Source organism: Oratosquilla oratoria, chromosome 44 (genome assembly GCF_046742065.1).
Source record: "Oratosquilla oratoria isolate Oo_2021 chromosome 44, ASM4674206v1, whole genome shotgun sequence".
NCBI classification, from domain to species: Eukaryota; Metazoa; Arthropoda; class Malacostraca; order Stomatopoda; family Squillidae; genus Oratosquilla; species Oratosquilla oratoria.
The window spans coordinates 11,144,739-11,171,433 of record NC_134820.1 but is presented as its reverse complement, the minus strand read 5'-3'; the positions used below and the strand labels follow the sequence as shown (position 1 = coordinate 11,171,433).

At 39.6% G+C, this 26,695-nt stretch overlaps 1 protein-coding gene across 1 annotated transcript in view; it reads right to left on the bottom strand.

Annotated features, from left to right (window-relative positions):
* LOC143022206 (double-stranded RNA-specific editase 1-like) overlaps nt 1–21,002 on the bottom strand; it is a gene marked incomplete at its 5' end in the record, with an annotated part of 28,324 nt that extends 7,322 nt beyond the window's left edge. The window contains 2 exon segments of the mRNA XM_076180314.1: nt 6,489–6,678; nt 20,836–21,002. Of these exon segments, the coding sequence (XP_076036429.1) occupies nt 6,489–6,678; nt 20,836–21,002 (357 nt within the window).
* Between the last annotated feature and the right edge of the window lie 5,693 nt (nt 21,003–26,695).

The window sequence follows — 26,695 nt, the reverse complement described above, 5'->3', positions numbered from 1 at the left end:
TGGTATGACACAGTGGATAAAAAAATGCATTGTAGTTTATGGTATTAAAGAAAAACAATGTATACAAATACCAAAGAGAAAAAGAAGAGAAAGAAATTGCAAAGGAAATTCTGGAAGAGGTTCAAGAAGAGGGACAAGAATTGAACAAAGAATGGGACAATACTCTGGAGAAAAACACTATGGGCCACTAAAAGACAAAGGATTCAAATGATAGCTGAAGAGGTACTATCAAAAGCAGCAAAACTAACAAATAGTGAAAATGATAAAAATGTATGGATAAAAAAGGAAACGAGTGATGAGGAAATAGAGAAAGAAAAGACACTTAGAAATGAAGCAAATGGATAGAAAAAAAAAAGAGAGAAGAGACTGAAAAGTACATTCTTTTTTGTTTGTTTTTTGAGAGTACTGGACCTGGTGATAAAATGTTGTGTGTATGTGTATGTATATATATATATATATTTATATATATAAAAAAAAAAAAAAAAAAAAAAAAAATAGATGATATGACTTCAGGACTAAATGAATTAAAGGACTGTTAATAGAGAAACCTGACATAATGGGATTTGTGGAGACAAAATTGAAAGGTCCACTACCATTAAATACTGTGGGACACAGTCTATACAACCACTGAGAGAAAAATGGAACGGAGAAACAGGGTGGAGGCCTCATGTTTTTGACTAAGAAAGGCTTAAATGTGACAAAGAGAACAGAAGGAAAAAATAATGTAGAATTGATCATGATTAAAGTTGGAAAAAAAAAAAATTATAGAAATATATCTGCCCTCAAAACACAGGCTTGGGCAGATAGTGATCATTCCAAAATGCTGGAAGACACAAAGAATGCATTAATTGAATTATTGAAAAAATGAAGAAGCAAAGTAATTATGGGTGACTTTAACTCAAAGGAAATATGTTGGGAAGAAATGACAGTAAAAGGAACTTTGGCGAAATATTCTATTGGATATGACCATTGAATACACATTGACTCAATGGGTGAAGGAAGATACCAGATATAGAATCAATGAAGAACAGTCGAGACTAGATTTATTATTTACATCAGAGCCTGAAATCATGGATAAAATGGAATACAAGACACCAATTGGGAAGAGTGACCACATACTAATAGAGTTCGAACTAAAAGAACAAACTGATTCAAGAAGAAATGAGAAACACAGAAAAGGAAGACTAATGTACAACGAATAGATTTTGAAAAAAACATGGATTTTTTTTTCAAAATGCTAACTGGGAATTTTTTTTAAATGAAGAAACAAAGATAGAAATGATATGGAACATGTTAAAAGAAAACTACAAGGAGGAAACAGAGAAATACATAACACAGAAGAAACAAAAATGGGTATACATAAAGCGTTGGTACAACAAAAAGTGTAATGAGGCTAAAGATCGAAGAAACAAAGCCTGGAGAGAGAGAGAGAGAGAGAGAGGAAAAAATAAATAAATAAAAAATAAATATACATAACATTAAGAAACTAACATGTAAAAATATGCAGGGAAGAAAAAAGAAAATATGAAAAAGATATAATAGACAAATACAAGGACCAACCTATACTATTCTACAGGTATGTAAATGACAAACTAAAAGACAAACACAAAATAGTGAAACTGTGCAGATATAATGAACACATAGATGATGTTGAAATGATGTTGAGCCACAAATTTTCTCTATGATAGAGGAAGTCTGTTCATAGAGAAATGATGACACTTATTATACTGCGAATGTCCCTCCATTATACTGTACCCCACCCCTTGTTACTGTCCTGTACCATTTCTCTCATTTTTTTTTTTGGCCTATCCAGTGGTGGGGGAAAAGAATGCTGCCACAAAGCCTCCCACTTGAGTCATACGAGGAAAGTTAATGGAATAGATAGAAGATTTCTTGAATGGGAGAAAAATGAGGGTGGTACTTAGAGACAAAAACTCAATCTTGGAAGAAATGACAAGTCCCACACGGTTCTGTGTTGGCTCCGATAAGGTTTGCCATATATATAAATGAAATGGATAAAGGTGTGGAATGTTATATGAACTTCTTTGCAGATGATGCAAAATTTCTAAAGAAAGTAAATACAGAGGAAGACTGAATCATTACAGAAAGACCTGGATAAAGTCTGGGAATTGTGTCAGAAGTGTGATGTGAATTTCAACATTAACCACTTCACTCCGGGACTTAAATCTCGCGGGCAGCAGCCAATGCCAGCCGTACGACGTGTCGTAATAATACTCGCATCATAAAATATAGTCACCGCTTATATCGATCGTTCTCTCTTTCACCCGTGAATTTTGAAAACCATAGAGAATGTGATTAAGGGCAGATTAGGGAGAATGTCAAAACGCAGGGGCGACTACAATAAATATAATCAAGACGCCGATATGGCAGCGTCGCGAATCCACTTGCTCCTCATGACGCCTACGTGTGCGGCACCGTATGGTAGGGGTTAAGAAATGTGGTTTAATGGAGTGGGAGGAAATGGAGACTTTCTGGATGGATTTTAATGAGTGCATAGAGGGATTAGGGAGAAATGTCTAAGTAGTTGTATAGGGTGACCTTAATGCTAGGGTAGGAAATGAACCAATAGACAGAGTGATTGGGAAGTATGGAGTTCCAGGAAAAAATTGTAGTGGAGAGTTGATGGTGGAGTTGTGACTTGAAAGTGTTTAAGAAGAAAGTCAAGCATAAGTACACCTGGGAGAGGGTGGTGGATGGAATAGAGTGCATTAATGGATTATATAGTGGTAACCAGGAGTAAAGTAGGAAGAGTTAAGGATGTACATGTTCTAAGGGGAGAGTGGGGGAACATCAGATAATTTTTGGGAAGATAAGTTGAGAGTGGAGGATAAGGGTTGTGTAGATCAGATTTTTGTGGCAAGACATGTGAGAAAGCTATAGGAAAAGGTAAGGATGTATTTTGGGCTTTTATGGATCTGGAAAAAGCTTATGACAAGGTAGACAGTAATGCACTGTTGGAGGTATTGCAAATATATGGGATAGGTGTGAAGAGCATTCAAGAGTTTTTACTGGAGTAGTAGAGCTTGTGTTAGGATTAGAAATGGAGAGAGTGGTTTGAGGTAAAGGTGGGACTTCATCAGGGATGCATTATTTTGCCCTGGCTGTTCAATTTATACATGGATGGGGTGGTGCGAGAGGTGAATGCATGGGTTGTGGGTCAGGGATTGGAGATGGTTAAAGAAAATGGAGAAATGTGGGAGATAAGCCAGTTGTTTGCTGACGACACTGCGCTTATAGCAGGATCAGGGGAGGCATTGAGGAAGTTAGTGACAGAGTTTGGGAAGGTGTGTGAAAGAAGTTGAAGATAAATGTGGGTAAGAGTAAGGTGATGAGATGTACAAGGGGAGAAAGTGGCAGCAGACTGGAAGTGGATAGTTTTAGATAATTAAGTGTGAATGTGGCGGGAAAGGGAGGTAGAACGTAGATTGAGAGAAGCGAGTAAATGCCTTGGGGGATTAAAAAGTGTGGTGAGATGCAGGGATGACCCATCATCCAGGAGGTGCTAAGATAAAAGGGCAGAGGGGAGTGGAGTATGATAGGGATGGAATGGGTGGGAATGATTTTTATGCCTTTGGTTTCTGGTTATGTGAATGCAGGAGGTAATCAAAGCGTGTAACCCGGCTTCACCTCCTGCATTGACATAAACCGTCACTGTTCTCTAAACCAGTGGACTTCAATATAATTGTGGTTGAACCTTGGAACTGTGATGCAGACCTCATTTATGAACCATTAGTGGATGCTGCCCTGAAACTTTCCATGTTTATTGGTGACAAGAAGTACTCTCAAGACTCTCTCAGGGGAGAGGCGATAGAAAAAAGTTTTCGTTTGTGACAGAAGTGAGATGGATTAACAAAACCATACTCTTCTTCATAGAAGAAAGAGGAAAACAAGTCAAGAGCTGTTGGAGGGAAAAAAAAAAAAAAAAAAAAAAAAGTGTGTTCCCCAACCCCTTGCTGCTGTCCTATACCAGAGTATTAATTTTCTGCTGTGGGGGAATTCCCTGTGGTGGGGGAAAAGAATACTGCCACCAAGTATTTCCACTTGGATCGTAAGAGGCGAGAAGAAAGGGACGGGGAGTGGGACTACAGTAGGCATCCTTCTCCTTGTAGCCCCACAGGGGACATTCCTAAATGAAAAAGTAAAGGCATAAGAGGGTCTGGGAGTTTTCCAACCAGCACCCTAAGGTTTGGGTCTTTTAATGTGTGTGGATGTGGTACAGATGAGAGTAAAAGGGAAGAGATAGGTAGTATGTTTGTGAGAGGAAATATGGATGTGTTGGCTTTGAGTGAAACTAAGTTGAAAGGAAAGGGTGAGTGTAAGTTTGGGAGTGTAAGTGGGAGGTTATCAGGAGTGAATAGAGGGCGAGGGAGGGAAGGGGTGGCTATTCTAGTAAGTGAAGAGATAGGTAAACGTGTAGTGGAGTGGAAGGGGGTTTCCTCAAGGATAATGTGGATGAAGGTGAAACTGGGAAAGGAGATGTGGGTCTTTGTAAGTGCATATGGGCCTGGCAGTGAGAAGAGTGTAGAAGAAAGGGAGGCCTTTTGGATAGATTTAAATGAGTGCATAGAGAATTTAGGGAGGAATGTCAATGTAATAGTACTGGGAGACCTTAATGCTAAGGTAGGAAATGGTCCAATTGATGGAGTGGTTGGGAAATGTGGAGTTCCAGGAAAGAATCGTAGTGGAGAGTTGATGGTGGAAATGTGTCTAGAAAGAGTTGATGATAGCAAATACAGTGTTTCGGAAGAAAGTCAAGCATAAGTACACATGGGAGAGGGTGGTGGATGGAAGGGTGGTAGATAGAGCGTTGATGGATTATGTAGTGGTAAATAGGACTATGATAGGAAGAGTTAAGGATGTACATGTGCTAAGGGGAGAGGGTGGGGGAATATCAGATAATTTTCTTTACCACTTTTTCATCCAAGTAGGTAAAAGCCACTTTTATTGCTCTCAGTAAATTGTAGGTTTCACCGACAATTTTGTTTATACGTTTGTCTGGGGACATATCTTTTGTGATAATCCCTCCCAGGTCTTTCAGATCTTTAACCTCTTTTTCACCAATTTTATATCTTCCTGATGTCCTTTTTTCTTTTTCTTTTCCAAACTCCATTATACATTTTTTTTTATGTTCACTTCCACTTCCCACTCCATTCCCAAACCCTCTTCAAATCTCTCTGTAATGAGTTACCTTCTGTTTCAGCACTCCCCTTCTTTAACAATTTTGCATCATCTGCAAAGAAGCTTGTGTAACATTCCAGTCCCTTGTCCATGTCATTTACATAAATGGCAAGCATTATTGGAGCCAACAGTGATCCTTGTGGGACTCCACTAATTACCTCTTCCCAAGTAGATGTCTTATCTCTGAGCATTACCCTCAATTTTCTTCCATGCAAAAAGTCCTCCATCCATTTCAATAGTTTACCTTATATTCCTATGATTTCCAGTTTTTTTTTTTTTTTTTTTTTTTTGGTGAGCAATTTTATCACAAGCTTTTTTTTTATCTAGGAAATCACAATCAGCCCATCCATCCCTTCCTTGTATTATATCTAATAGTCTATGAGTAAAAGCTGATCAAATTAGTGGTACATGATCTTCCCTGTCTAAATCCTAATTATCTCTGATTCAGTATATTATCCTCCAGATGTTTCATCCATCTACTTTTTATAAATTTTTCACATATTTTAGTTACTGTGTTTGTAAGGGAAACCAGTCTGTAATTTGTTTTGTCATCCTTATTTCCTCTGAGTGGAAAACTTTTTTCTTCAGATATCTTCTATAAATCCCCTTTGTATTTTTTTTTTTCTGTCCTCTTGTGTTTCTGGTTTCAATTTAGCAAGACCTCTCTATCAAGGACTTCCATGCCTTTCATGATTCTGTAGATGGTCAGTTGGTCACCTCTCTTCTTTGAAATGACAGGTTTAATAGTGCTGGGGCCATTTTTGTGGTTGCTCTAGAGATTCTTTAAATTTTCTTCATATTCTTTTTGGTACTGGGTGACCATAGTGTTGCAGCATACTCCAGTCTAGGCCTTATTAGTGTGACTAATATTTTTTTTTAATACATTTCTTTGTCTAAATAGGTAAAAGCCACTTTCATTTATCTTAGTTACACGACTCTCCGACAATTTCATCAGGGGACGTCATTTAAGATAATTACTCCCAGGTCTTTTTCAGATCCCACTTTACTTCCTTTGTTCCAATTGTATATTGTCTGATATATATATATTTTTTTTTACTTTTTCCGAACTCCACTATGCTACATTTCTTAATGTTGAGGTCCACTTCCCACTTCTGACTTCATTTCCAAACCTTGTTTTGGTCTCTCTGTAGTTTGTGAAGTTAAACCATATCATCATACAGCCTTGGCAGTAAGAAAAACGAGGACGAACGAAGAGTTGTGTACAGAGAATCTTGGTAGAAATATAAATATGCATGAGTAATATAAATAAACTAGTTTGGTAAACATACCTAAACGGCCTTCCCGCCAGTCGAAGAATAGTTTATATATTGCAAAGGAAGCTAGAGTAGCCCATGGTGTTTCTTCTTCACTCCCAGCTGCAGTTGGAGGTTTGACAAAACTGATTAGGGCTGCCTCAGCTGCAGCCTGTTTGGCAAGCTGTCTTGAGGATCCATAGCCACGGTAAGTCTGTCCTTCAACCTATTTGATTCACAATACATAAGTGTCAGGTCTAGAATATACATCCCAACAACAATAATAATAATAACATACATATACCAATGGCTTTTTCCTCTTACAAGGGTAATAGCCAAAGTCAAAAGATATAATTGCATTACCACCCATTTCACCCTCATTCACCACCCCTCCCTCCCTCCATCTTGGCTCCTCCTGGATGACAGGTAATCCCTGAATCTCGCCCAACACCTGGGTCAGAAACAATGTAGCAGGATACAGCACATCCACAGCAAGGCTGCTTCACTTAATCAGGGACCCCCACCCCCACTCTCCATCTCCTCATGCAGAAAATAGAAAAGACAGTGAGAAATCCCATGGGGCCACATCAAAATATCATCCACACACAACCACTCCCTAAACCCCAAATCCCCCAACCCATTTCCTTCCATACATCACAGTATCATCCATACACAGCCATCCTACCCTCACCCCTAACTTCTGCCTTCTCCCTTCCCTCCTTAACAAACCTTCTCCTCTTGCTCAATGTTCTTTTTACCATCCATCTCATCCTTGGTTGTCTCTTCATGTTCACCCCATCCACTTGTCTTCCACATTTTTTACTAATCTTTCTTTACTAATTTTTTTCATGTGTCTAAACTATCAACATTATCTCCAATCTTCTTTTCCACTCCCACTCTCCTCCTCAGCTTGTTTCTCACCCTATCCAATCTTGTAACCCCAACCATACTTCTCATACATTTCATCTCAAACACATTTAAACTCTTCCTATATTCCATGTCTGCCCCATACAGTGCCGTCAGTACTATCTCCCTTTCATAAATCTCCTCAGGATCCATTTCCAAATGTCTTTTTTCCCATTACAATATTTAATTCCCCAAGGCACTTTCTTCTCTCAATCTACAACCTACATCCACTCCTGCCTTAACCATCACACGAGACCCCAAGTATCTAGAGCTATCCAACTTCCTTCAGCCTCTCTTCATTAATACTCGCTTCCAAACTGCTGCCATCCTCTCCTGTTGTACATCTCACCACCTTTTACTCACATTAACCTCAAATTTCTCTGTTCACACACCTTCACAAAATCCATCACTAACTTCTTAACCACTTCCATACGGTGACGCCTACGTAGGCGTCATGAGGAGCAAGTGGGTATGCTATGATGCCGAAGTCGCCATCTTGATTATATTTATTGTAGTCGTACGTACGTAATCTCCATTCTCTCTAAACTGGCTTCATCATATTTTCTATGGTTATCAAAATTCACGGGTGAAAGAGAACGAACAATTGAGCACAGACTATTTTTTATAATGCGATTATTATGACGCAACATCACACGTCTGGCAGACGTGCGATGTGCCCCAGAGTGAAGAGGTTAATTCCCCCTCTGATCCTACCATTAGTGCAGTCTCATCAGCAAACAACTGCCTTACCTCCTGCTTATCTCCATTTCCTTTAACAATCTCCAATCCCCTGACCTTAACCTTGAATTTACCTCCTGCACCACCCCATCCATGTACATGTTGAACATCCATGGCGACACAACATCCCTGGCCAAGTCCAACCTTTACCCTAAACCTCTCGCTTTCTCCATTTCTAATAATAATGCAGGCTTTACTACTCCCATAAAAATGCTTGACTGCTCTTAACAGCTTTCCTCCTATCCCATACATCTGCAATACCTCCCACAGCGCCTTCCTGTCTATCCTGTCATAAGCCTTTTCCAGATATATAAAGGACCAAAAATCAGCTTTACTCTTTGTTAACACTTTCTCACACATCTGTCTTGCTACAAAAACCTGATCCATGCAACCCCTGCCTGTCCTAAACTCCCTCTGTTCCTCACCAATTACTCCCTCTATTCCTCTCCTAATCCTCTCAATCAAAACCCTCCCATACACTTTCCCAACTACACTCAACAAAATTATCCATCTGTATTCCATTCACATTTGAGAGTTGGCATCATCTTTATCATTGCTCATTGGATTTATTTTCCTTATATTCTTTTTTTTACTGGGTGTCCATACTCCTATCTTGATCTTTTCAGTGTGACTAATATTTTTTCTTAACATTAGTTCATCCAAGTAATTAAAAGCCACCTTTAATGATTTTAGTAAATTGTAGGTTTCTCTGACTATCTTAATACATTTGACTCGGGGCAGGTCTTTGGTGATAATTACTCCTAGGTCCTTTTCGGAACTTTACTTCCTTTGCACCAATTTTATATTGTCCTGATATTATTATTATTATTATTATTTTTTTTTTTTACTTTTCAAATTCCATTACACTACATTTCTTAATATTGAAGTTCACTTCCCACTTTTGACTCCATTCCCAGACTTTGTCCAGGTCTCTCTGTAGCGATTCACAGCATTTTTTCATAATTTCTTTAGTAGTTTTGCGTCTGCAAGGAAGTTCATGTAACATTCTATACCTTCATCCATGTCATTTACATATATAGCAAACATTATCATTTATTCCCAGGTCGAGTTTTTATCTCTCAATACCACTCATTTTTTTCCCATGCAATAAATCTTCCATCCATTTCAGTAATTTTTTGTGTAAACCATCTCTTGTTTGAGTTTTCTTAATAGTTTTTTGTAAGTCCAGGAAAGCAGTCTGCCCATCAGTCCCTTTCTTGCATTATATCTATTAACCTTGAATAAAAACAAATCAAATTTGTGGCACATGATCTTCCCTGTCTAAAACCGATTGTTTTGGATTTAGTATATTCTCCTCCAGATGTTAGTTCATCCACTTTTGATGTCTTTTTCACAAATTTTAGCCATTGTACTTGCAAGAGAAACCTATAGGGTCTTCCTTGTCTCCCCCTTCATATATTGGCACAATAATGGCATATTTCGTCTTGCGGTACCTTTCCTTCTTTGAGTAAGCAATCTATTATCTTGTATATTTTGTCCATTAGTTCATTTATACATTCTTTTAGTAAACAATTTGCAATTCTGTCTAGGTCATGTGATTTTCCAAAATCAAGGTTCATTATTTGGCCCTTTATTTCTATGTCACAGTGAGATGAGATGAGACGTCCTAAAAGTGTGATTGGGGTTTCTAGGCTGGATAGAGAAACGAGGAAATGAGGTGAGGAGGAGAATAAGGGTGGTAAGGGAGTTAGGAGATAGGGTAGATGAAAGAGTATTGGGATGGTTTGGACTCATGGAGAGAATGAAGAAAGACTAGTAAAAGAGGTATGGAAGGCAGATATGGAGGGTTTGACCATGAGGGGTGACCTAGGATGAGATGGATGGATGGGTTAAAAGGGGCTTTGGGGAAGAGGGGAATGTCTGCTGGGGAAGGACGGGAGAGGACAGAAGACAGGTGAATGGAGAATAGTTGTTTATGGATGATGTTGTGATGCATGAGGTGGAATGGGTGGGGTAGTATGTGTGAGAAAAATTTGACACAGCCCGAAAGGATTTCTCCCTGTCTTCTCCGTTTCTGCATCGGGGGACGGAGAGGGGGTCACCAATTAAATGAAGCGGCCTTGCTATGGATGTGCTATGTCTTGCGTCACTGCTTCTGACCCAGGGCAGCGGACAAGATGCAAGGATGACCCGTCATCCAGGAGGTGCCAAGATAGGAGGGAGGGTAGAGGGTGGGGGGGAGTGGAGTGTATTAGGTCTGGAATGGGTGGGAATGGTTTTTATGCCTTTGTTTTTTGACTACCTCCCTTGTAAGGGAGAAAAAGCCTTGGTATATATATATGATATCCTTTTTTACTTTGTCCAAATTCCATTATGCTACATTTATGTTGAGGTCCACTTCCCACTCCATTCCCAGGCCCTGTTCTGATCTCTCTGTAGCAAGTCACGTTCCATTTCAGTACTCTAACAATTTTACATCATCTGTAAAGAAGTTCATGTAACATTCCACACCCTCATCCATGTCATTCACATAGCAAATGTTACTGGAGCCAATACTGATCTTTGTGGAACTCCACTAATTACCTCTTCCCAAGTAGAACTCTCATCTCTGAGCAGTACTCTCATTTTTCTTTCATGCAAAAAGTCCTCATTCCATTTCAGTAGTTTTCCTTGCATCCCTTCTACAGTTTCCAATTTTCTTAATAGTTTTTTGTGAGGGACTTTATCAAAAGCTTTTTGTAGATCTAGGAAAGCACAATCAGCCCATCAGTCCCTTTCATATATTATGTCTAGTAGTCTTGAGTAAAAACAGATCAAATTTGTGGTACAGGGTCTTCTCAGTCTAAATTCAAACTGTCTCAGATTTAGGATCTTCTCCAGACGTTTTATCCATCTACTTTACAACTTTTTCACATATTTTAGCTACTGTGCTTGTGAGGGAAACCAGTCTGTAATTTGTTGGGTCTTCCTTATTTCCTCCTTTATAAATCGGTATATCAGTATTTTCCAGTCTTTGGGGAGTTTTCCTTATTTGAGAGAGCAACTTATGTTATATATTTTTGTCTGTGTTCTTTTTTAATTCTTTTAATATCAAATTTGCTATTCCGTCTAGGCCATGTGATTTCCTGACATCACGGTTCACTATTTGATCCATTATTTCTTTGTGTTACCCTTGTTTCCCTAATTGGGAGGTGGGGGGTTTAATTTCTCATCCTGAAGTTGCATTTCTTTCCTAGTGAAAACAGACTTGAATTGTTTGCTCATATTTTCTGTCATTACTGTATATATATATGTATATATTTATACACACATATTTACACACAAGATCAGTGTCAACAATGGATGAAATAAACAAAGGATTTAGAGAAAAGGAAACTGCAAAGCGATGTTTGGACGTACCATTGAGTCCCCACTTGGAGGGGAAAAATAAAATCTGAACAAGCCCCCAAAGACATACCAAAGTTTGAAAGAAATGTCTTCTCGGGGTTCAATAGAGACAATAGCAATATGTATAGAGGGATAGACATGGATAGAGAACCCAGGTTAAAAATATTATAAGAAATAGAGAAATAAATGGGTTGTTAGATGAAATAATTGAACTGAAAAGTGAATGCGAAAGTATATATAAAGAGGTAGCCATACTAAGAAAAGCCGATGAAGAAAACAATAAGGAAATAGATGAATTGAAAATGGAACTGAATAGGATAAAGGGAGAAAATATAAGATTGAAAAATGAAGATATGAATAGGAATGAGGCATTAAAGAAAGAGATGAAGGATCAAATACAGGCAGTGACTGAGAAAGTGGAAAAAAAGATTAAAGAAAACGACTTCCAAGAAATAAAGAAACAGTGGAAGGTGGAACAGGAAAGTAAAAAATCATCTTTTAGGGAAAGTGGAACAACAAGTTAAGGAGAATGCAAAGGAAACGGTAATCAAAGTGATTAAAGAGAAAGGAAATTTGGTTAGGGATACAGTGGACAAAAAAAACAAAAGATGCATTGTGATCTACGGTATTAAAGAAAAGCATAATGTTCCTAGGTATCAGAATGAGAGGAAAAAGAAATCACTAAAGAGATTCTGAAGGAGATTCAAGAGGAGGATCAAACCTTGGATAAAGAACTTGAGGAAACATATAGAATAGGTAGATACTCAAAAGAAAAGCAATATAGGCCACTAAAAGTAAAACTTAGGTCACAAATGATAGCAGAGGAAGTACTCTACAGAATAGCAAAACTAGCAGAGTGAAAATCACAAGAATGTATGGATAAAGAAAGAAACGAGTGATGAAGAAAAAGAAAAGGAGCTTAGAAATGAAGCAAAAGAAAAAAAATGAAAAAAACAAAGGCTGAAAAGATTTTTTATTTTTTTATTTTTAAAGTGGTGACCTGAGGATGAGAAAATGATATACCACGAAAAAGGAAACAACATGCATACACCAAGGCTTTTTCCCCCTTACAAGGGAGGTAGCCAAAAAGGAAAAGGCATAAAATCATTTCCACCCATTCCATCCCTGAATACACTCCACACCCCTCCACCCCTGAATACACTCCACACCCCTCCACCCCTGAATACACTCTCCACACCCCTCCACCCCTGAATACACTCCACACCCCTCCACCCCTGAATACACTCCACACCCCTCCACCCCTGAATACACTCCACACCCCTCCACCCCTGAATACACTCCACACCCCTCCACCCCTGAATACACTCCACACCCCTCCACCCCTGAATACACTCCACACCCCTCCACCAACAAAGCAGACAGAAAAAGACGAAAAGGAAAATAAAATTAAACTAGCCTATACCAACATAGATGGAATGATTTCAGGACTGAATGAACTAAATGATTACTTGGCATCAGAAAAACCGGACATAATGGGAATAGTAGAAACCAAACTAAAAGGTAATCTACCACCTAACTCTGTGGGACAAGGTCTATACAACTGCTGGATGAAGAATAGAAAGGAAAAACAAAGAGCAGGAGTACTGTTTTTGACCAAGAAAGACTTAAATGTGACAAAGTTAACAGAAGGAAAAAAAAAAAATGTAGAATCAATTATAATGCAAGTAGAAAACAACCACATGAAAAGTAGAAAATTTGTAGTAGTGTACGTGCCCCCTAAAACACAGTCCTGGACAGAACACGATCATTCCAAATTGTTGGAAGATGCTAAACATGAACTGATATACTGAAAGGAGGAAATACAGTAATTATGGGTGATTTTAACTCAGAAATATGTTGGGAAGAAATGACAGTGAGGGGTGGAGAGGATATATGGGGCAGCATACTACTCAATATGACCATGGAATACACAATGACTCAGTGAATAAAGGAAAATACCAGGTACAGAAACAATGAGGAACCTTCGAGATTGGATTTAATACGTCAGAACCTGAAATTGTAGACAGAATAGATTACAAAGTACCAATAGGAAAGAGTGACCATGTACTAATAGAATTTGAACTAAAAGAGCAAAAAGACCTATGAAGGAAGGAGAGACATAGAATAGGAAGACCAATGTACAACAAAAACTTTGAGAAACTTGAAAAATTCTCTTAATGCAAACTGGGAAAAATTCCTAAATGAAGAAACAAGGATGGAAGAGAAATGGAATATACTAAAAGAAATTTATATTTATAATGAGGGTGTGATCAAACATGTACCACAACAAAAGCAAGAAAGAACATACATAGAGAACTAGTACAACAAAAAAATGTAGTGAAGCTAAGGGTTGTGACAAACCATGGAGGAAAAAAGAGCAAATGGCAAACATACATCAAACTAAGAAACAATTATGTAAAGATATGCAGAGAAGAAAAGAGAAATTAGGAAAATGAAATAATAGAAAAATGCAAGGAACAACCGAAACTATTTTACAGATATGTGAACGGTGAACTAAAAAACAAGCAAGAAATAGAAAAGCTGTACCAAGGAATTCATGAATATACAGAACAAGAAATGGCAGAAGTTATGAGCAACCACTTCAAATAGGTATTCACAATAGAGAACACACCTAACAGTGAGGGAATAGAGACAGAAATCCCCCCAACGAAGGAAATAACTAACAAAGAAGGAAATTAGTACATACATATACCAAGGCTTTTTCCCCCCTTCCAAGGGAGGTAGCCAAAAAGGGAAAGGCATAAAAACACTCCCACCCATTTCATCCCTACATACACTCCACACCCCTCCCACCCTCCCTCTCATCTGAGCACCTCCTGGATGACGGGTCATCCCTGCACCCTGCCCACCGCCCTGGGTCAGAAGCAGTGTCGCAAGACACAGCACATCCACAGCAAGGCCGCTTCATTTAATCGGCGACCCCCCTCTCCGTCCCCCCTTGCATATAAGGAGAGGACGGGGAGAAGAAATCCCTTCGGGCTGCGTCAAAATTTACTCACACATACTACCCACCCCCCACCCCCCCTGCCCATTCCTCCTCATGCAATCCCAACATCATCCATATACAACCATTCTCCACTCACCTCTGTCTTCCGTCCTACCTTCCTTAACAGACATTCCCATCTTCCCCAAAGCCCCCTTCACCCCATCCATCCACCTCATCCTAGGACGTCCCCTCATGTTCACTCCCTCTACATCTGCCTTCCATACCTCTTTTACTAGTCTTTCTTCACTCATTCTTTCCATGTGTCCAAACCATCCTAATATTCTTTCATCAACCCTATCTCCCAAATCATTTTTCACCCCTGTTCTCCTCCTCACCTCCTCATTTCTCACACTATCTAGCCTAGTAACCCCCACCATACTTCTCAGACACCTCATCTCAAACACATTCAAACTCCTCTCTTCTTCTCTTATGTTCCATGTTTCTGCCCATACAGTGCTGTTGGCACAATCACTCCTTCATACAGTCTCCTCTTCGCATCCATTCCCAAATGTCTATTCCTCATTACACTCTTTAATCCACCAAGGCATTTACTTGCTTCTCTCAATCTACATTCTACCTCCACCTTTTCCTGCTACACTTGCACCCAAGTATCTAAAACTATCCACTTCTTCCAGTCGCTCTCCCTTAATGTTCACTTCCAGTCTACTGCCACTTTCACCCCTTGTACATCTCATCACCTTACTTTTACCTACATTTATCTTTAGCTTTCTTCTATCACATTACTCTCCCAAACTCTGTTACCAACTTCCTCAATCCCTCCTCCGATCCTGCCACAAGCACAGTGTCGTCCGCAAACAACAGCTGGCTCACCTCCCACTTTTTCTCCATTTTCTTTAAACCATCTCCAATCCCTGACCCACTACCCTAGCATTCACCTCTCGCACCACCCCATCCATGTATAAGTTGAACAGCCAGGGCGACATAACGCATCCTTGACGAAGTCCCACCTTTACTTCAAACCACTCACTCTCTGTCTACCCTATCATAAGCCTTTTCCAGATCCATAAAAGCCCAAAAACCATCCTTCCCCTTTCCTATAGCTTTCTCACACATCTGTCTTACCACAAAAGATCTGATCTACACAACCTCTACCTGTCCTAAATCCACACTGTTCCTCACCAATTACTCCTGTTCCTCTCCTAATCCAAATAAAAAAACCTTGATGTCAGAAAATCACATGGTCCAGATGGAATTGCAAACTGGATACTGAAAGAATGCATAGAAGAATTAACAGATAAAATACACACTATAATCAAATGCTCACTCAAAGAAGGAAAGGTACAACAAGACTGCAAAAATGCAAACATTGTACCAATATATAAAGGAGGAAACAAAGAAAATCCAACTAACTACAGACTGGTCTCTCTAATGAGCACAATAGCTGAAATATATGAAAAAAATGATCAAACATAGGTTAAACACCTGGAAGAAAAATCTATATTAAACCCAAACCAATTTGGATTTAGACAAGGAAGATCACGTATGACAAACCTGATCTGCTTCTACTCAAGACTAATAGATACAATAGAAGTGAGGGGTGGATGGGCAGACTGCCTATCTAGACCTACAAAAGGCATTTGACAAAGTATGTGAAGAAATTAACAAGAAAATTAGAATCAATAGGTGGCATCACAGGTAAACTATTAGAATGGATGGAAGACTTCCTGACTGGGAGAAAAATGAGGGTAGTAATGAGAGACAAATACTCGAAATGGGAAGAAATGATAAGTGGTGTTCCACAAGTGTCTGTGCTGGCTCCAATCAAGTTTGCCATATACATGACATGGATAAAGGAGTTGAAGGTTATATGAATTTCTTTGCTGATGACATAAAAATATTGAAGAACAGAAGAGGACTGTGATTCATTACAATCAGACCTAGACAAAATCTGGAAATGGACTCAAAAGTGGGAAGTGAACTTCAATATTAAGAAGTGTAGCATAATGGAGTTTGGAAAAAAGTAAAAACAGAATTTCAAAAAATTATAAAATTGGTGATGAAGAAATCAAGAAAGTGCACTCAGAAAGGGACATTGGAGTAATAATCAGCAAAGACATGACACTGGATAAACATATAAACAAAATAGTCAGAGAAACCTTCAACCTATTAAGATTAATGAAAGTGGTATTTAATTATTTGGATGAAGAAATGATTAAAAAAATATTAATTACATTAATTAGACCAAAACTGGAATATGCAGCGACACTATGGACACCCAGTACTAAAAAGAATACAAGGAAACTAGAAAGAATACAGAGAGCAACGACAAAGTTGGCACCAGCTCTTTCCAAATTAACATATGAACAAAGATTATCAAAATTGGAACTACCAACACTGGAGCAGAGAAGAGAAAGAGGTGATCTACTGACTATATTTAGAGTCATGAAAGGAATGGAAATCCCTGACAGGAATGATTTACTAAAAATGAAAATGGAAAAACAAGAGGTCATGAAAAGAAACTAAAAAAGGATAACTATAGAAGAGATTGGAAAAAGAATAGCTTCCCACACAGTGCTGGATATCTAGAATAACTTAGATAAAGAAACAGTGTATGCAAATACTATTCAAGATTTTAAGAAAAAACTTGATGCGGAAAGATACAAAGACGGGTCACTACAAGCATAGCTCCCTTCCTGTGTAATAAAACTAGGTAAACACACACATACCAAGGCTTTTTCCCCTTTACAAGGGAGGTAGCCAAAAAGGAAAAGGCATAAAATCATTCCCACCCATTCCATCCCTGAATACACTCCACACCCCTCCACCCTCCCTCTTATCTTAGCACCTCCTGGATGACAGGTCATCCCTACATCTTGACCACTGCCCTGGGTCAGAAGCAGTGTCACAAGATACAGCACATCCACAGCAAGGCCACTTCACTAAATCGGTGACCCCCCCCTCTGTCCCCCCCCATGCATAGAAGGAGAAGACGGGGAGAAATCCCTTCGGGCTGCGTCAAATTTTGCTCACTCACCCTCCATCCATTCCACCTCATGCATCACATCTTCATCCATATACAACCATTCTCCATTCACCCGTCTTCTGTCCTCTCCCGTCCTTCCTCAACAGACATTCCCCTCTTCCCCAAAGCCCCCTTCACCCCATCCATCCACCTCATCCTAGGATGTCCCCTCATGTTCACTCCCCCCACATCTGCCTTCCATACCTCTTTTACTAGTCTTTCTTCACTCATTCTTTCCATGTGTCCAAACCATCCTAATACTTTTTCATCAACCCTATCTCCCAACTCCCTTTCCACCCCTGTTCTCCTCCTCCTCACCTCCTCATTTCTCACTCTATCTAGCCTAGTAACCCCCATCATACTTCTCAGACACCTCATCTCAAACACATTCAAACTCCTTCTCTCTTCCTCTCTTATGTTCCATGTTTCTGCTCCATACAGTGCTGTTGGCACAATCACTCCTTCATACAGTCTCCTCTTAGCATCCATTCCCAAATGTCTATTCCTCATTACACTCTTCAATCCACATGGGCATTTACTCGCTTCTCTCAATCTACATTCTACCTCCACCTTCACTCCACCTTTTCCTGCCACATTTGCACCCAAGTATCTAAAACTATCCACTTCCTCCAGTTGCTCTCCCTTAATGCTCACTTCCAGTCTACTGCCACTTTCACCCCTTGTACATCTCCATCACCTTACTTTTACCCACATTTATCTTTAGCTTTCTTCTATCACATACTCTCCCAAACTCTGTTACCAACTTCCTCAATCCCTCCTCCGATCCTGCCACAAGCGCAGTGTCGTCAGCAAACAACAGCTGGCTCACCTCCCACTTTTCTCCATTTTCTTTAAACCATCTCCAATCCCTGACCCACTACCCTTGAATTTACCTCTCGCACTACCCCATCCATGTGCAAGTTGAACAGCCAGGGCGACATAACGCATCCTTGACACACACACAGAGAAAAAAATTAATAGTGGCCAATAGTAACATCAACGGATTAATTTCAGGACTGAATGAACTAAATGATTACCTGTTAGATGAAAAAAAGACAATGGGAATTCTGGAGATGAAATTAAGGGGTCCAATACCACCCAATAATGTTGGACACGGGTTATACAATTATTGGATAAAAAAACAGAAACAAGAAACAGGGAGAAGGAATCATGTACTAGGCCAAGAAAAACTTGAATGTGACAAATTATTACCAAGGGTAAGAACAATGTAGAAATGATCACGATAAAAGTAAAAAAACATGAATATGAAAAGTAGAAAGTTTGTGGTGGTTTATGTGCCCCCAAAAATGAGCTCTTGGAGAAACAAGCATTCGAAAATGTTAGAATTTACAAGGCATTAGTTAAACAAGATACTAAGATACTAAAGGGCAGAGGTAATCTGGTAATCACGGGGGATTTTAACAGCAAAGTAATAACAGTGAAGTGCAGAAAGGATCTATGGGGTAATGAATTACTGGACATGACCAAGGAATATACAATGACACAATGGGTCAGTGAAAACACCAGATACAGAAGTAATGATGAACCATTGAGACTAACATTTACAACCTGAAATTGTGGATAAAATTGAATACAAGACACCATTTGGTAAGTGACCATATACTTATACTGAACTAAATGAAGAAATGAAAAATACAGAAAAGAGTGGTGTACAATAAATCAGACTTTTGGAAAACTAAAATTCTTTCAAAATGCAAATTGGGAAAAATTCTACATGGAACAAATGGGAGATTTTTATGGATATCTATAATGAAGGAGTAGTTATGTATCGAGATATAAACAAGAGAGGGTGTATGTTAAATGCTGCTTCAACAAAAGATGCAGCAAGGTGAAAGATAAAAGAGAAAGCTTGGAAAAGATGGAGAAAAGATAAAAATCCTGGAAAATGGCAAATATATATATACTGAGTATGTAAAAGTGCAGAGGAAAAAAGGAACTATGAAAAAGACTACATAAAAAATGCAAAGAGCAGCCCAAACTATTCTACAGATATGTGAATGGTAAATTTAAAAATAAACAGGAAATGGTGAAACTACAAGGAAATAAAGAATACACAGAAGATCTAGAAATGGCCTAAGTCATGAATAATCACTTCATGTCTGTTTTCACAAGAGACAAGCCCCCATCCCCCACCCACTCCCTTCCATGCATCATCCATACACAACGATTCTCCACTCAGCCCTATTTTCTGTCTTCTCCCTTCCTCAACAGACATTCCCCTCTTTCCCAATGCCCCTTTTATGCCATCCATCCATATCATCCATGTTCACTCCTTCCATCTCTGCCTTCCACATTTCTTTTACTAACCTTTCTTCACTTACTTTTTCCATGTGTCCAAACCATCCCAATACTCTTTCCTCCACCCTATCTCCCAACTCCTTTTCCACCCCAGCTTTCCTCCTCACCTCGTTTCTCACTATCCAGCCTAGTAACTCGTTTCTGCGGCACCTCATCTCAAACACATTCCAACTCCTCTCTATGTTTCATGATTGATTTATGAATTTTTTTACTTGGAGGCCAAGTTTCATGTATGTTTCATGTTTCTGTACCATACAGTGCTGTCAGTACAGTCAATAATATTAATATACATTTTCACTGAAAACATACAGTGCCATAGTGGCTGGCAATAGGTCATAGCTATTAATTACAAGCCCTGGACTAGCATTTACATCCCAACAATAATAGTAATTGCTGCATCAGTTCTTAGTAGCTGGTAATGGTTAACAGCTGTCAATTATAAGTCCAACATATGACCCATGACCATGGTAAATCAACTCTGACCATGAACACAATGGTCTTTATATACATAGGGCATAGTATAAAAAAATTACCTTTTTTATGTTGGATGACTAAGAAAAACTATGATCCCAAGGATGAGAACCACTGTGGAGGGAGGGGACTGAGGGGGGGGGAGGGAGGGAGGGAGAGACACACCAGTAATACACCCCTTCCCACATGATAAAAAGGTGCTACGACTTGTACGAAACTCAGGTCTGGTATGGATTTCTCAAGTTCTCCCTTCATCTAAAATTATCTGGCAAAATATAGAAAATGAAGGAAGAATTTAAACATCCAGTATTAGCAGGATTGTGTAATCCTGACATGTTTCAAGGTAAGATGGACATGTTTGTTTTCAAGAGTCAACTTCTTTTGGTTTGTCAAGGTTTATCTACGTCAAGATATAATAATAATGCTGTTGCTGTAAATACTGGTTTTACAATAGTATTGCATATTCAATCTTACAGTAAAAAGAAAATCCTACCAATAAAGTGTAAACAAAAGTTTTGAACTCAAAAAGGAAATAGTGTGGACATGGATGTGTGTAGTGGTTATGAGAATAAACTGAAAATTACCATTTTTATTATTCACTACCATCTTACCTCAACAGCAACACAGAATGGATTATGTACACTACCATCCAGTTCTGTTTCATAAACAAGTCCCGGTACTAACTCGTTCAAGCACACAGCAGCATTCTTGGGTTTCACATAGCGTCTGATCTTCAAGTTTTTGGCACCTGGCACCTTCTTTCTCTTCATCTTGGTACCTAAAAATAAATGAATTACATAAGTCACTACACAAATGATAAATCAGACCTGACAAAATCAGGGTAAGTAAATACCAGTGAAATGTCGAGTATTACACTGGGTAACAATCTTTCACAAAAGTTTAATCTTAATTTTCTGAGTGTTTCTAATGCAAAAATTTGCACTGGTTCCAAATATGTACTTCCTGTTCTTCTACCATTGAGTGTTCTAGTGATACAGAAAATTATATTTACACAAAGAAATGTATGGGGTATAGAAAACAATTATTGCTTACAATTTCCCTTTTTCAGGTTTACACTATAAATATTGATGTTTTTGACCATGGCTACAAGAGGATACAGGAATTCACCAGATTAATTGTTTTGTGTGTGGTTTCTATGCTGGACCTAAGCATGTATCACATAAAATTGTGAAATGTGTGAAGAACTGGAACGAGTATGGGTGCCCAAGAAAAACCATGGGCCCCTCCCCTTGTGTGGTATGTGGAAGTTGCCAATCAAATTTAGATGCATAAATGAGAGGTGCAAGGAAAGCAATGCCATTGGCTGTGCCAAGAGTTTGGCAAGAGCCAAAAATTCATCATGATGATTGTTACTTTTGCATGATTGACACATCAATACATTAAAGTCAAGGAAAGAAAATACCTTCCTGGCATTATTTTCTCCTCCTTAGCAATTAAGGTTCTGGATGACATTTTCTTCCAATACAGGCCTGTCTCATTGTAGTTTATCACCTGTTTGGCACTATAGCCACACTCTTCAATGAGTTTTTTCAATGTTGGTATTAATGCTGTGGAGACAGAGCTGATTGGGGCAACTGCATGATTCTGGCGATGGAGTTGGCCCCTTCACCTCCCCCATGGCGTTTAATAATTTCAAGTTTTTTCTCCATCTCACCAATAGTAGTTGTTGCAGGCTATTTGGAAGCCATCATGTTATGTATTACTATCTTTAAAGCAATAGTGAATATGAAATAGTAACACAAACACACAGTGACACACTAGCCAAGGGAGTAAGCACAACTGCCGTTTCGTAGAATTTTGTACCAAAACGTAGTAAAATAGCGGCATGTGGCAACTGTACAAGGACATGAGAATTTTTTTTTTCTACATATCAGCGGGCTGTTAAAAACATTCAAAAACTCAAACTTTTGTTTAAAAATCATAGAACTAGTGATCAAATAATAAATGGTACATCAAAATATGACTTTTATTGGTATTTGTGTTACAAAATATTACACCCCAAAAGATACGTTTTTACCTTGTAGAAAAAATTCAACGCAAAATGTTCTACAATGAGGCCACAAACGAAACATTTGAGCTGGATTTATGCTCTGCATCATATGTCCTTGAGTATACACCTCGAATGTATACGGTCCAAGTTACGACTGTTTCGACTTATGACCAGTGGGTCGGAACCGATCTAGGTCGTAACTCGGATAGTGAGTGTATATGGATGATGTTGTGATGCACGAGGTGGAATGGGTGGGGGGATGGGGGGTGAGGTAGTATGTGTGAGCAAAATTTGACGCAGCCCGAAGGGATTTCTCCCCGTCTTCTCCATTTATGCATTGGGGGGACGGAGAGGGGGGTCGCCTTTTTAATGAAGCGGCCTTGCTGAGGATGTGCTGTTTCTGGCGACCCTGCTTCTGACCCAAGTCAGTGGACAAGGTGCAGGGATGACCTGTCATCCAGGAGGTGCTAAGATAAGAGGGAGGGTGGAGGGGTGTGGAGTGTATTCAGGGATGGAATGGGTGGGAATGATTTTATGCCTTTTCCTTTTTGGCTACCTTCCTTGTAAGGGGGAAAAAGCCTTGGTATGTATGTGCTAACAAATGAAGTGGCAGCAGGTGCATGATATGCAATGTTTGTTTTTGATACATGCCGATGTCGAAGAAATGAAAGCATGATCAATTCATCTATTCTAACCTAACTTACGTCACCTAAGCTCTATTTAGTAATGTGATACCTTAATTCCAAATATCATTTGGGTCATCATCATGGATGCAGAGGTCAAAGAAATTAAGAATGATAAATTCATCTATTCTAACCTAACCTACATAATCTAAGCTATATTTAGTAATGTGGTACCTGTAAATCTAAAGATCATACGGTTTGTCATCATCACGGATACTGACAGTCTGATTTAGTACTCGATCAGACTGTGGGGAAGTTGTTACATAGCTCAAGGAAAGCCCTATTGTCTTTGTAACAGCTCTGGTGTTAATTTAATTGTTCACACCTAGGCGATATAGCATTAGAAAATTAAATATTGATTTTGTAAATTATAATACATGAACGTAATATGCAATTTTCAGAGAGAGAGAGTCAGAGAGAGAGAGAGAGAGAGAGAGAGAGAGAGAGAGAGAGAGAGAGAGAGAGAGGGGGAGAGAGAGAGAGAGAGAGAGAGAGAGAGAGAGAGAGAGGGGGAGAGAGAGGGGGAGAGAGAGAGAGAGAGAGAGAGAGAGAGAGAGAGAGAGAGAGAGAGAGAGAGAGAGAGAGAGAGAGTGTGTGTGTGTGTGTGTGTGAGTGTGTGTGCTACAAACAAATTTACTAATGAACAAAGCCACTAGGATACAGTCCAGGCGCCATGCCAGTCCAGTCACTATCAGACGATAGTTTCAACTTTGTGGACTGGGTGTTCAACTCCAGGTGACATTAATAAGCACTGTTACAATGACAATAGGTGTATACATCACCATTCTCATGCAACACCAACGATGTCGCAATCACCACCAGTCTGGCTGGCGCCATACCATATCCGCTCAAAATGCTGAGTTCACATTTTAACAACTCAGCATACCGCCCGAGCGCTCACAAACGGACTCATGAACACACACACCAGTGGATGCCATTAGACTCGACCCACATAACACACGGAAACATTATATATTAACGAACCACCCCCCTGGATATGTGTACATACCAAGTTCTAAAACAAATATAGTAGGTAATTAGTGGGTTGTCCTAGCCATGTGAGGCGACGGACTTTCAAGGTAGAATTATTCAACAAAAGGATAAAACGCACCTCAAACTTTGCTTAGTCAGCCGTTTCCGGTCAACAAAAAGGCCGTGCATCTCTCTCTCGAGAGGTTAGGTGTGAGGTGCTCCAGAGATTAACTCAAAAGAACATTGTGTAAGGTGGTGTAGAGACAAAAGTGTATAACCAAGAAAAACGTGTGCCAGTGATGTGTTGTAAATAGTGACTATAGTGTATACGATGACATGATAAACTCTAGTTATAATAAAATAAGAAGAAAAGGAGTCGTTGAGAGTTTATCTTGCCCGCACTAAGTCCTACCTATGTAACCCCCAAGGAAAGGAGGTTACATTAATGGTGGCAGCGGTGCTCCCACGCTCTGAATAGAAATGCCGTCCACAGCCATATGACCAAGGTTACACAATCAATCCAACTGGCGAGCGGTGCTCTATTCCAACCTCCGATGATACAAGCCTACTTTATACCAAGAAACACTGGTTACACTTGTGCCTACCACAGAAGGCCAAATAAAACCTTCAGCCATCAAAGACTCAAGCCACGCCTACCAGCTCCACGCAGACCACCCGTGCCTTACCCAATGCCTAAAATGAGGCATGCAAAATATATACAAACAAGTCAGGGAAAACCTCAAAGTAGCTCAAGAAAGAACAAAAACAAAACAACACAAACGGTCATCTCCACTAAACATAACACTTGGAGACACAGTCATGGTCAAAGACTCTAATAGAACTAACAAACTCAAACCCAAGTTCTTAGGCCCCTTCACAGTCACAACCTCACTCCCCAACAATGTTTTCCTGTTAACGGATCCTTCCGATCACACAACCGTAACCATACACGGAGAGAAATTGAGAAAGGTTAAACTTAACCTCGACCCAACCCCACCTCCCAACTACAACCCACCTACTGCACTAACACATAACTCACCCAGGCGCAAGTCCCATCACATGACACTACGTCGACGCAACTAAACATGCACTCTAGCTCTCGCCCCTGAAGATGCAGGACGTCATGCATCCCTCAGTGGAGGTTAAAATGGCCAAATTTACAATAAGAACTCCCTTCTGCATATCTATCAAACTCTCTCTACTTCCTTCCGACCACTATAACCTTAGCAAGAGTCAGATGGACATATCCTCATTCACTAAAACATAACCTTCATCCACAGGATGCCTCACATCTTCCTGCTCCCCCTTCTCGTCCACCTCTCCCTCTCCACCCCCATACTGATACCGGGAGCAATCGTCAACAACCATGGCAGCTTGCAAGATAGCACAACCCAACTTCCATATCTGTCCAGCTTACCCCTTCCATTTCCAATTAACCAAGTCTCAACCTTGCCTCTCAGAACTCACAACACCCAAAGTCAATTTTTCTGAGACATGCGATTTTCGCTTTTCAGACAACACTCAAATACACCACACCCACGTAGGACATAAACACTTCATATTTCTTCCCCACCCCACATTAGTATCTGTAATATGCCTACACAAACCACCCTCCCATCATAAGATCAACGGCTCTATCACTCTACCAGACACATCTATATGATGGACTCAATGCTCCTTCCCAACAAATTACACTACCAAGGCACTCTCAACACCACCCACGATCTAGGTCCCATAACTCAACTAACACTCCCACCCCTCCCCAAGATCCCCGATACCATCCTCCCAAGTAAGATGGACATGGTACGTCTCCTAAATAAATCAACTACTCTTGATATGGACTCCTTAGATCTGCACTATAAAATTTTACCCTATGCCTCCACTGCCCTCTCAATATTAATCATCATTTTTATATTAGTGATACTAACAAAATTCTTTTGCATGAAATAAGACCATCAAACAGTTTTTATTTTTCCTTTCCTCTCCCTTTCCCAAATTGCTGTAAACCTAGGATAAGTTTGGTCTTGTGTCTCATCCAATATCTTGAATACCATAACATATATACTCATACAAACTCGTGATAAGAGCTTTCCAGAAAACATAGATTGTGAATTACAACCAGTGAATTGTGAAGTACCATATGAACTCCAGTATGATATTTGAAAATGTGATTTCCTACAGTGATATGTGAAATATCGTATAGACCCTTGTATGATGGTAGAAATTATGTGTAATGTTGGTGAGACACAACCTTATTCCCTATTCAGAGACACAACATCGCATACCCATCCTTCTAGTTCAATGTGCCCTCTTGGGACCTCATAATCACCTCAACATCACCCCCCCCCTTCTCCACATATAACCACCCAAAGATTTTGTGTCCCTGACTATATAACTATATAATAGTATATATGTATCAATATTTTGTTAACCATGTAACCTTAGGTGCCGGGAGCCACCTAACCCCAGGGGGAGGGCGATATGTATACATCACCATTCTCATGCAACACCAACGATGTCGCAATCACCACCAGTCTGGCTGGCGCCATACCATATCCGCTCAAAATGCTGAGTTCACATTTTAACAACTAGCATACCGCCCGAGCGCTCACAAACGGACTCACGAACACACACACCAGTGGATGCCATTAGACTCGACCCACATAACACACGGAAACATTATACATTAACGAACCACCCCCCTGGATATGTGTACATACCAAGTTCTAAAACAAAAATAGTAGGTAATTAGTGGGTTGTCCTAGCCATATGAAGCGACGGACTTTCAAGGTAGAATTATTCAAC